The sequence below is a fragment of the Apodemus sylvaticus genome, chromosome 3, assembly GCF_947179515.1.
Source record: "Apodemus sylvaticus chromosome 3, mApoSyl1.1, whole genome shotgun sequence".
NCBI classification, from domain to species: domain Eukaryota; kingdom Metazoa; phylum Chordata; class Mammalia; order Rodentia; family Muridae; genus Apodemus; species Apodemus sylvaticus.
This window is the reverse complement of record NC_067474.1, coordinates 73,815,255-73,827,539: the sequence shown is the minus strand read 5'-3', so window position 1 is coordinate 73,827,539 and position 12,285 is coordinate 73,815,255. Positions and strand designations below refer to the sequence as shown.

Below are 12,285 nucleotides of genomic sequence, written 5' to 3'. Positions count from 1 at the left end.
TAATAACTTTAGGCCTCCTCCTCCTTGGTTCATCTGCTTTGTTCTGTCACAGGAAACTAAGTAACTTGTCACTTTCTCAGCCCTATGCAGGTGTGCAGGCCTACACATGTCCCCAGACACCCTCAGTGACTTCCCAGCTGCAGCCTGCCCGGCCCTTGTACCCAGCACCACTCCCACAGGCTCCCCACTTCCAAGGTAGAGAATAACTTCCTCCTTCCGGTTTTTCATCTTCTACCCTCCTCCTGGGCCCTCCTCCTCCATTCTGTTTCCATCTCCTCCAACAGTTCTCCACCCTTTCTTTCCTTGCTTGTTTGTTTTAGCAGCTTGATTGAGATGTCATTTATATGCCATATGATTTATTCAAATATATAATTCAAAGAGAGCATGCATATGCATATATATATATTATATGTTGTATATGTGTGTATGTGCATACTTATGAATGTGCAATTATGAACACATACATTGGATATCTTCCTCTATTGGTCTGTAGCGTCTGTCTTGTTTTGAGACTAGGTCTCTTGGTGAACTGAAAATCTGTCATTTTGGGTAGACCAGCCAGCCAGGATTCACCTGTGTCCACTCAGTGCTGGGCTTACGGTGTGTAAAACCGTGCTGGGCTTTTTTGATGGTTTTTAGATGGGTGCTGAGGACTCACATGCAGGTCCTCGAGCTTGTGGAACATCCGCTTTACCAGCTGAGCATCTTCCCTGACCCCAGGATTTTTTTTTTTTTTAAGGAAATGTTCAGAATTGTGCATCTATCTGTTACAACAATCCATTTTTAGAGCATTTCTATCTCCTGCAAAGGCCCTTTGTGCCTCTGTTCTGGGTGGTTTTCCTTCCATGCTTTCCTACCAGCCCTTTAGATTCTTCTGTCAGAATGACAAGAGCTCACAGCAGGTAGTGAAAGAGCGCACACTGGAGGAGGGCTCTGGGAGGGAGCAGGCACTGCTGTGGGTGGTGAGTGACTCTGATGAAAACCATTTCATTAAAATTATAAATTGTGAAAGTTATTCACTGTAGTAAAAATGTCAAGCAATACAAAATAGGATAAAGTGTCCTGTCTGTCATTAAACTTCTGCCGGAAGGAGAGTGTCTCCCACAGCTGCTTGGGTAACTTTGTGTGTATTTTATGCACTTGGGCAAGTGTAGGTGTCTTTTGTAAACAAGGCAGGTGAAATGTTGATGGATATGTTGGTTTCTTGCTGTGGTGTGCAGCCTGTGTTTTGCTTGGTAATTACTTTGGCATCAGGACAGTGGCAAGAGGAAACAAGTCTATCCAACAGCCTAAGTTGCAGTTTTGCAGTGGGAAGGGCTTCCTAAATGTAGCCTTTGTCCACAGCCCTGTCCGTTCTCCATCTTTGAAACACTTTGACATCCGTCCGACCTGACATTTCCTCTGGCTCACCACCTCTCCATCGCCTGCTCACATAGACACAGCTATATATGTTCATCACGAAAGGGTTTTTTTTTTTTTTTTGTCTTGTTTTTGTTTTTTCGAGACAGGGTTTCTCTGTGTAGCCCTGGCTGTCCTGGAACTCACTGTGTAGACCAGGCTGGCCTCCAACTCAGAAATCCACCTCTTCTGCCTCCCAAGTGCTGGAATTAAAGGCGTATGCCACCACTGCCCAGCAGCAAAAGGTTAATACTATTTTTAAGGGACTACTTTTGTAGCTTGTACATGCTCTTTTTTTCTACACTTGAAATCACCTCCTTCAAAAAAATTGTTTTTAAGACAGCATCTCATGTAGCCCAGGCTGATCTTGAACTCTGAATCTTGTTTGCCATGTGAGTTATAGTCACATGCCACTGTGCCCATCTTGCATTTGAAGTACTGTGCTGAAATGATCTGTGTACGTGTCAGGTTCCCAACTGTGTCCCACTGAGATCTGGAGCCATATTTTATTCATGCCTGTCCTCCTGGTGCCTGTGCAGTGCCTAGCATGCAGTTGGATGAATGGGGGAAACAATGTAAGTGCAGGATTATAGCAGTCCAGAGTGGATACGCATGGGCCAGTGTGCATTTGAACCAGATTCTAGCTCTTGAAGCATTTTGAAGAAATGTAACTTAGTTGTTATTAGCTTGGGAGCCCTTCAGACGCTATTGCCTGTTGTATGCCTTCTCCTGACAGTGTGAAGTCGCCTATCCTATTTCCTCTTAAGTGGCCCTGCTTTCCTCTGCTAAGACAGCCCTTGGCTTTTCCATCCCTGCTCTTCTCTCTCCAGGTTATAAGTTCCTTTTCATGTCTGTTTAGGATCAGGTGACATAATGTCCTTTCTCATGACCGAAGCCCGGCAACACAACACTGAAATTCGAATGGCGGTCAACAAAGTGGCTGATAAAATGGATCATCTCATGACCAAGGTGACTGAGTCAGAGCTGAGGCTCTGTTGAAAATGGGGCTGTTGGGCTAGAGATGGCTCAGCAGGTAAAAGCACTTGCTGGACAAGCCCAGTGACCTGAGTTCCTGCTCACTATACTCTGACTCCCGCCTACTCCCGCATACCATATGTGCGCATGGTAATAGAGAGACACAATAAAGACACATTGTTTAGATGTATGAAATTGTAATGCGGAAACCATAGCAGGCTGGAGTGACAGTGGAGTGATTTAAGAGCACTTGCTGCTCTTGCAGAGGACCCAGGTTCAGTTCCCAGCCCCACATGGTGACTCACAATCATTCATAACTCCAGTCCCAGGAGACCTGATATCTTCTTCTCATCTCTGATGAACCAGGCACATACATACTTGTAGGCAAAACACTTAAGATACGTAAAATAAAATAAACAAATCTAGAAATATGTGCTTCAATTTTAAAAAGATAATAAGTTAAAACATTAAAAGGGGGTACAGAAGTGGGCAGTAAGTAGGGTAAATGGGAGCAGCCACAGCTGTAGGAGCGAGCGAGCGCTCTTCCATAGTCACAGTCCGTGGTCATTTCCCTAGAAGAGGTATCATCTTTACTTTGGGATTAATTTAGCAGAGAAAGTAAGTTTACATTTAGACATTGGCTCAGAAATGTATTAGATCTCTCAGAAGCGTGATTTTTCCTGGGTGAATTGTATGTCTCCATTAAACATGCTCTCAGCCTTCCTGGCTTCCGTTTGCAGGTCGAGGAGCTACAGAAGCATGGCTCTGGCAATTCCATGCTTCTTCCTAGCATGTCCGTCACAATGGAGACGAGCATGATTATGAGCAACATCCAACGGATCATCCAGGTGAGGGAGGATGAGGGGACGCGGCACAGCCTGGAGGGCTTGGTCACGCGCCCTCCTCAGATGTGCTGCCCTTACATCTGTCCCCTCACTCCAGAAATAGCATGAGTACTAGCTTTCTCAACTATGAGAAATAGTTGAGTACTAGCGTTGGGAAAACCATTATGGCTTAATTTGGTTCTGTGGATTATACTTTCATTTTGGTTATTTTCCTGTTGCTGTGACCAAATACCTGACAAGAAACAGCTTAAAGAAGCAAGGTTTCTTTTGCTTCCTGGTCTGAGAGCATGCCGTCCGTTGTGGCAGGTAGGAGTGGTATGGAAGGTTGAGGCAACTGGTCTCTTTGAGCAGAGAGCCAACAGGAAGTGGAACCTGGCTGGGAACACGCTCAGGGGCCCACTTCCTCTAATGCGACCCCACCTCCAGTCCACCCCAGGCTGGGATCAAGTCTTCAAACATGAGCCTATGGGTGACATTTCTCATTCAAACAAGTATTTGTAATATACTATGTACTATATTATATTAAGCTATATTATACTATATTGTACATGCTACATAGCAGTATGACTTATGTAGTCAAAAAAGAAACGCTGCTTTTTAGGCCTATTTTAAACTCTCATTTTATGACCATCTCAGTCCTCAGCCTGTCTAGCCTACTGATTTTAATCCAGCGGGTATAATTTGATTTGTTATTTTAACAGTCTTGGAAAATAAGTTTAGTGTTTGTTTAAAAATGTGTTCACAAGGCTATCCGTGGGTTCAAGTTGTTTTGCTGTACAGTTTGGGGATCCAGTCTATCATGGCAGGGAAGACATGGCAGCAGAATATGAGGTGGCTGGTCACATTGCAGCGATAGCCAGGAAGCAGAGGGTGGAGAGGAAAGGGAACTTTGAAAATGCTTCCTGACTTCTGGACACTTTTAAGGCACTTACCTTGTATCTGTATATTTGGATTAGGAAAATGAGAGACTGAAGCAGGAGCTCCTAGAGAAAAGCAGTCGGATAGAGGAGCAGAATGACAAGATTAGTGACCTCATTGAACGAAATCAGAGGTACTGGCAGGGCTGCGGCGGGCTGGGAGGATGGGCAGAGGGTGTAATGTATGTTTGCCCACTATAATGCACATAGTTGAGGGTAGGACGTTAATTACTATTCTCTCTACGTTTTGTTATGTTTTGTTTTTTGAACCCGAGCACCTTGCACATACTGAGTATGGATACTTCTGAGCTACAACCTGTTCCCCATCCCATGTATTTCCGCCATTTCTGCTGCTGCTCCCTGTGTGATTACTTGTTCTCTCTTCAGTAGAAAAGGCTGAGGTGGCTGTGGTTGGTGTAAGACCCGTCTGCGGTTGACTTTCAGCCCTGCACTACATGTATTGTGTGGCTTTGGATATTTTGTTTATGTCTGTAGGCCCAACTTTCTGGAAAATGGTATTAGGTAGAAAACTATGTCCTCTCTTCTCTTTTCCATGTGGAGTATTTTATCACCCAGAACTCAAACAGGGCCTCATTGATTTCATAAAGCGTATTTTATAGCTTTTAGTGGACCCTTCTGGGCTTTGTAGAGGGTAGAAAAGTAAATACAATTAGTGTTTACTAACTCTGTAGACCAGGCTGGCTTGGAACTCAGAAATCCGCCTGCCTCTGCCTCCCAACTGCTGGGATTAAAGGCATGCGCCACCACTGCCCGGCTTCTTTGTTTCTCTTATTCAGGATTTTACAACTCTCACATGGGAGGATTGGAAGAGTGGATTTTTTTCTTCTTTCCCCTGAGAGTCTTCTTACCTCTTTTTCTTTTCTCCCCATCTCCCATTACCATGTACCTTGTGAATGTCTGCCTTCACTATGTGGAGAGAGTCATCTGTGACCCAGGTTGCTGCCTCCTACCTTGGTCACTGAAGATAGCTTGGTTAATTTCTGCAGGTCTCAGAAAAGCAATGTGATTTTAGAGTATTGTTAGGCCTTTTAAACATTAAAAAAATATATTCATATGGATATTGGCTTTATATCTGTGCATTGTGTGTGTGTGCAGTGTTCTCGAGAGAGAGCTGGACCCCTTGAAACTGAAGTTACAGATGGTTGTGAGCCACCATGTGGATGCTGGGAACTAAACTAGAGTCTTCTATAAAAAAACATAAAAAGCTCTTAACCTAGGAGCCTTCTCTCCAGCTCCCTTCAGATCATTTCTGAGGAAGGTGCAGAGCAATGTTGTGAGAACTGAGGGCCTTGTGCCTGTCACACACAGTGCTTTGTGACTGTTTTCTTTGCCTTTATTTCTGTCTCAGGTATGTTGAGCAGAGTAACCTGATGATGGAGAAGAGGAACAACTCACTGCAAACAGCCACAGAAAACACACAGGCAAGAATATTGCATGCTGAACAAGAGAAGGTAAAAACCCCTGGGCTGAGAAAGGCCCAGGCCGGGATGCGTTGAGGTGTGCAAGAGTCCTGCTTGACAGCTCCCTGGTCTCTGTGCAGCAGGGTATTTGCCATCGTTGGGAAGAGACCTGGAAATCCTCCAACAGATTCTCATGTATTAGTCACCTCTAGGCCTGTTTTACTAAATGTTTCACAATAAGTTGACTCAAAAACAATGATTGAATTAGGGGTGCTGTTTCATGCCTGTAACCCCAGCTTCTGCCAGGTAGAGGCAGATCACTCTGTAGTTCAGTGGCAGCCTTAGCTACATAGTAAGATCCTCTCTATAAGAAAAAAGAAAACAAAAAGAAAAAAATCCAGTTACCTGTCTTAATAATATAATAATGGTGGGATTCTTATAGTTTACAAGAAGCTAAATTTATTCTTTTGATAGGATTGAAAGAAAATTTCTGTTATGCCATGTAACAAATGTGTATGCTCTTAGTGGAATTTAAGACTGTGTAATTTGCTCCTTTTCCTGTGTTTAGTATGTTTTTCATTTTGGTCTGACAAAAACATTTTAAAGTGCTACTTTGGAGCCGGACAGGTGGTGCATGTGTGTAATCCCAGCATTGGGAGGCCACGAGAAAGGATTTCTGTAAGTCCACCCTAAGATACGTAGCACTTGCAGTGAGACCTTGGCTTAAAGAATAAGATGCCAGGTGGGATGCCATACACCTTTAATCCTGTTACTTGAGAGGAAGAAGCAAACTGATCTCTGTGAATTCAAGGCCAGCCTGGTCTACAGCAAATTCTAGGCCAGTCAAGGCTACATAGTATGAAACAAAACAAGAGGAAAATAGCAAGAGTTGGCTAGAGTGACAGGCACCTATAGTCATAGAGCCTGGGGTATAGAGCAGGAGTATCACAAGTTCAAGATCATTCTCTGTTAGGCACAAAGTTTGAGCTACACAAGCCCCTGCTGCAATAAACAAACAAATAAACAAATAAGGAAAGGCAGGGGTGATGAATTACTGTGACTTTAGTCCTTTCAGATGTACGAATTTTAACCTCCTTTGAGAAGCACTGAGAAACGTGCTAGTGAGTCTCGGGATTGGGGTCAACTAACTCTGGAGCCCAGTTTCTTCTTGTCTGCTGGACACTGTCCAGAACAGATTCCTTCTTATTTGGGTTATCACTCTTCAGCTGGGAAATCTTTGCTCTTTATCTTGTATTTTTTTTTTGTGAAATTTTAAGCAAAATTGAACAGAATGAACACCGTAACTTGTGGTGTTGACATGCTCTCTTGTATTCTGATAATAAGGGTTTTTTTTTATTTATGGTTTAAACTATTTTTTTTTTTTTTTTGCGTAACCACAATGTACAGTTGGTAATATCTTTGGCCTGTGGCCGGTGATTTGAATGAAAAGAGCCCTCATAGTGTGCTGGGATTTCAGCTGTGTACCACCACATTGGCTGTGGAGTATTTACCAAGAATGTATTTCTGCGGCAGAATTTGATCTGAGCCCTTGCGCACTTTCAAGGCTTGATTTTAGCGCAGTGCAGGTGGAAGGTATCCTTTCCCCCCTTTCTGTCTACCAGTCCTATCAGCTTAGCGTCACAGGAGGTTGAATCAGCCCTTGGAATGCCTGTGTCTAAACTGATGTGGCCCTTTGTCACCGTCCAGGCCAAGGTGACAGAAGAGTTAGCAGCAGCCACTGCACAGGTCTCTCAGCTACAGCTGAAAATGACCACTCACCAGAAGAAGGAGACAGAGCTGCAGTTGCAACTGACAGAAAACTTAAAGGAGACAGATCTTCTCAGGGACCAAGTCACCAGACTCCAGGCTGAACTCTCAGGTGAGCTCCCAGAAGAGAGTGCCAGCATGACTCCATTTAAACAGTCATCCTTTCTGTCAGTCCCCTTGGCATAATGTTCATGGCACTCATGAAGGACTGAGCATCAAGGGGCACTGGTAGGAAAATGCTTGATTGTTTTACATAAACAAGAAGGCTGGGGCTGGAGAGATGGCTCAGCTGGTAAGAACACTAACTGCTCTTCCAAAGGTCCTGAGTTCAAATCCCAGCAACCACATGGTGGCTCACAACCATCCGTAATGAAATCAGATGCCCTCTTCTGGTGTGTCTGAAGACAGCTACAGTGTACTTACATATAACAATAAATAAATAAATCTTTGGGGGCTGGAGAGATGGCTCAGTGGGTAAGAGCACTGACTGCTCTTCCAAAGGTTATGAGTTCAAATCCCAGCACCCACATGGTGGCTCACAACCATCCTTAAAGAGATCTGATGCCCTCTTCTGGTATGTCTGAAGACAGCTACAGTGTACTTACATATAATAAATAAATCTTTAAAAAAAAAAAATTAAAAAAAAAAAAAAACAAGAAGGCAGCCCTCCCTCAATTCCGTCATACTTGATGAGCCGTACTGTTTCTCTGTTTGAGGAAATACCGACTCGTGACTTGGGTTTTGAAGAAAGGAGCACTTCCTGCTGTGGTCTCCTCCTTCCTGGAGAGTGGATTGCAGTGCCCCAGCTTGGGCCCGAGGCCCAGAGCTCTGCCCTGGCCACAGTCCTCTGATTCTGCTGCCCTTTCTGTTTTGCTTTTCATCATGTTTTCTTGGAATAGCTGGGTTTAGGGAAGGGCTGTGCTCACTTGGCATGCTGGCCATCATAGTATCTCTATCCTCTCCAAAACCTGCCTCTCACAAGTTCCCCAGCCTTTTCTAGACCAGCTGATCTTTCTTCAATTATCTCTTAGAGCAGTATTCTGGTCATCAACTGTAGTCTTTGATAGCATCGTTTATAAGTCTATTCTTCCCACTAGAATACAAGCTCCTGAAGGTCGAGGACAGTGACTTCCCCCTTCTAAAATCCTTTCCTCCATAGGAAAGCTGCCTCAGTGCTTGGCACTGACAAAGGGGACTGACAGAGACATGCTGTGTAGCTAGAAGTTTGTGAATGCCAGCATGCTCACTCGTGTCTCTCGTGTCTCAGTGTAGAGAAATCTGTGTGGAAGGCAACTGGGACCATTGGACAGAGGTTACTGTAGCAGAGTGGATGGGTGTTGTTTTTTAACAAAATTTCAGTTGTTTGATTTTACCAATAAAGACTGAAGAGCCAGATACTGGGCCTGCTAGCTCAGAGAGGCAGAGAAAGCGCCCTGCTGACCTTCCTACTCAGCTGGAGCCCCAGAATGAATGCCCCTCTTTCTTGATGTCTCAAAAAACCTCCTTCAAACTGAATGTCCCTCCCTTCTACTGCCTGTGTATCTCTATCCATCCTCCCGACTCCCTCTTACTCTGTTTTTTTCTTAATAATCCTATGTTCTCTTCCTGGTAACTGCTTGCTTCCTCTACCTCTTGACCTTGGTTGACTTTATTTAATCCTGTTTACAATATTCAAGAGAAAGTTCTTGGATTAAACATGTGTGCTAGGCCTAAGCCACATCACAACTACAAACAGGTTTTTCCTAAGTAACATAATCTCAGGGTTCACAGTATGATCAAATATTCTATAGCACAGTAGATAATTTCACTTCTGCTTTTGTGGTTTGTCCTGAAAGTTCCTTGTCATAGTTACTTCAAGAGTCAGTTTTAACATACTAAATTAAAAAATAACCCCCACCCCAATCTTATATGAGAAGGCATATTTTGAAAGCAAATTCTTGGCCAAATGTCCTAACTACTGAGAAGGCTGATAGTCTTAGCCAGGCAGCGAGAGGGACGTGCGCTCCGAGCTCTGCTCAACAAGGCACCTGTGTGGTCATATGGCGGTAGAAGTGGAATTCTGTGAGTGATGGCATTGAAGGCGCTCCATGACTCTCAGAGAACATTCTCTCACTTCGCATGCACAGAAGGAGGTACATATAGAAGTCACCCTTTCCAGGTTTAACATGGATGGGGAGCAGAACCAGTGCAGGGCTTGCTAATCCTTATTGCAGGCGGGGAGGCTCGCTCATGCAGTAGGATTGGGCGGTTAAAGCGTGCAGCTTTGAAAGAGCCTCCGGGGTGCCATGCTGTCCACGGCATCTCTGGGTCTACAGCCATGCCTCCTTTCTCTCTCCCAGAGCTTCGAGAAGCCTCTGAACAAACACAGACCAAATTCAAAAGTGAAAAGCAGAGCCGGCGGCAGCTGGAGCTCAAGGTAACCTCCCTGGAGGAAGAGCTGACTGACCTCCGGGCTGAGAAGGAGTCCCTTGAAAAGGTAAATTCTAAAAGCCAAGTTTCTTTTGGACCCAAGTGCCAGGCATAGGTGATTAGTAAACAATTTGTTTTTATTTTAAGATTTTTATAGTATGAATATATTAGAGAAGTGCAAACAGTACAAAAAAGTATAAAATTAAAAAGTTGATTTTAGTTGCTTCTCTAATTGTATGGGTTATAAATAACAACTGTAGACAACACAAAACCCTCAGGGTAGAAGGTTATTACATATCCCCATATACTAATGTGCTGATAGCATTTGTAAACAATGCTGAGCTCATGTTAAATGCCCTTAAGAGTGTTGAGGACACTATACTCATTACTGCTGCACAGTAGCCTACTGTTAGCCTGCTGTGCTGCTGACCTGGATCAGTGGATATTTATGTTTCTAGTTTTTCATTTCAGACTGGTATAGACCTCCTCAGGCTGAAGAGCTATTTGTTGGTTGTTGGTTGGTGTGTGTGTGTGTGTGTTTGGTTCTTTAGACAGGGTCTCTTTTGTAGATCTGGCTGTCCTGGAGTTATGTAGATTAGGTTAGCCTCCATCTGCTGCCTCTGCCTCCTGAGTGCTGGGATTAAAGGTGTGCACCACCATGCCCAGCAGCTGTGTGTGTTTATTAGTAATAAAGCTTTCATATATTTCATTCCTGTTATTTCTCCTGTGAATTCTGTTTTGGAGTTCTTTATCCTATAGAACTATTAAGAGTATTAATTCTTTGCCAGCCATAAACATTGCAATATTTTTCCGTTTTGATACTTTTAAATTTTTTTCTTCTTGTTTTAAGACTCACTGTGCTTGATGACACACACCTTTAATTCCAGTACTCCGGAGGCAGGTGACTCTGAGTCTGAGGCTGGCTTGGTCTTATTTATATAATGAGTTTTAGGCCAGCCAGGGTTACATAATGAAACCTTATCTCAAAAACAAACAAACAAACAAAAAAGACCTTTGTTTAATAGTACATGCCTTTAATCTCAGTACTCTGGAGGGAGAAACCAGTGAATCTGTCTGAATTCAAGGCCAGCCTCCTCTACATAATGAGCTGCAGGTCAGCCAACGATACATAGTAAAACCTTGTCTCTAAAAAGAAAAACAAAAAGAACAACAACAAAACAGTCATTAATTATTCTTCTTATTTGTGTGTGTATATACATATACATATACATATACATATACATATACATATACATGCCTCAGGAAACCAAAAGATTCCAAGTGGCTGTAAGCCACCCACTATGGGTGCTGGGGTCTGAACTCAGACCCTCTAGAACAGCAAGCTCTCTTAACTGCTGAGCTGTCTCTTTAGCTCACTTCCCTAGCCTGCTCTTTTTGAGTCATATATTACTTAAAATTTCAATGATTAAAGTTTTAATATCAGGGTGCATTGCTGTCTTTTTCTTTGTTCTAGAACAGTTTAATATGAAAAGAAGAAACTGTTACTTGGATTACAGTAAACCTCTAGTAAAACTATTCTTGCCTAATACCTTTTTAGGGGTCAATCTTATCTGGGATTTTTATTACTTTAAAATGTGTGTGTGTGTGTGTGTGTGTGTGTGTATGAGAGAGAGAGAGAGACAGAGACAGACAGACAGACACGGCATGAGAGCAGCAGCGTGCACACCCATGTGTGAAGGCAGAGGCCAGCCTTAGGTGTCGGGCCTGCACTGGCCTGAGCTTCTGAGGATGCTTTTGTCTCCAGTTCCTCTCTTGCCATAGGAGTGATGAGACCAAACCTGCTTCTCTATGGGATTAGAGGGTCTGAACTGAGGTCCTCACACTTGTGTGACAAGTGAGATACCCAGGGAGCCGTCTTCCCAGTTCCTTTTTGATTTTTGTGCTTTTTAAAGCAGTTCCTTCTGATTTGGGGCTGTTTTCAGTTTTTTTCTTATTACAGACACTGTAACAATGACTATCCTTACAATCTTTGTCTATGACTTATGGATTTTTTATGATAACTGTGTCCATATATTTTCTCACCAGCCCGCCAGGCGTTTCTGCCTTCTTGTACCCACACTAAAGTTATGCCACCCCATAGTGGCATTTGAGAGGATGGCAGTGAATCTCTTGTCTCCCTTTCCCTGTCACAGTTCACCTTAGAAACAGGGATACAAAACACAAAGGTGTGGGGGTGCTTAACAAGGAACCATCCCGTCCCTAGAGGTGACCGACCCACTGAGGTCCTTGACCACTGCTCCTCCACATTGTTCACTAGTGCTGAGGAGGGTTCTCTTGTTCCTAAGAACCTCTCAGAGAGGAAAAAGAAATCGGCTCAGGAGCGCTGCCAGGCGGAGGAGGAGATGGACGAGATTCGCAAGTCGCACCAGGAGGAACTGGACAGACTTCGGCAGCTCTTGAAAAAGGCTCGGGTGTCCACGGACCAAGCAGCTGCAGAGCAGGTAATGGGCTCTTGGCAATACAAGGAAGCTGTGAAGGACACATATAGCTTCCACTTACCTTCGGAAGATGTTTCTTACGGCTTTTACACAC

At 43.8% G+C, this 12,285-nt stretch overlaps 1 protein-coding gene across 2 annotated transcripts in view; it reads left to right on the top strand.

Annotated features, from left to right (window-relative positions):
• The window catches only part of Fkbp15 (FKBP prolyl isomerase family member 15), a 52,674-nt gene that overhangs the window by 32,401 nt on the left and 7,988 nt on the right, over nt 1-12,285 (top strand). For both annotated transcript variants that reach the window (XM_052176579.1, XM_052176578.1), the window contains exons 15-22: nt 81-195; nt 2,258-2,367; nt 3,114-3,221; nt 4,175-4,269; nt 5,505-5,607; nt 7,264-7,435; nt 9,663-9,799; nt 12,039-12,194. In XM_052176579.1, coding sequence (XP_052032539.1) covers nt 81-195; nt 2,258-2,367; nt 3,114-3,221; nt 4,175-4,269; nt 5,505-5,607; nt 7,264-7,435; nt 9,663-9,799; nt 12,039-12,194 — 996 coding nt within the window. The remainder of the gene's footprint in view (nt 1-80; nt 196-2,257; nt 2,368-3,113; nt 3,222-4,174; nt 4,270-5,504; nt 5,608-7,263; nt 7,436-9,662; nt 9,800-12,038; nt 12,195-12,285) is intronic.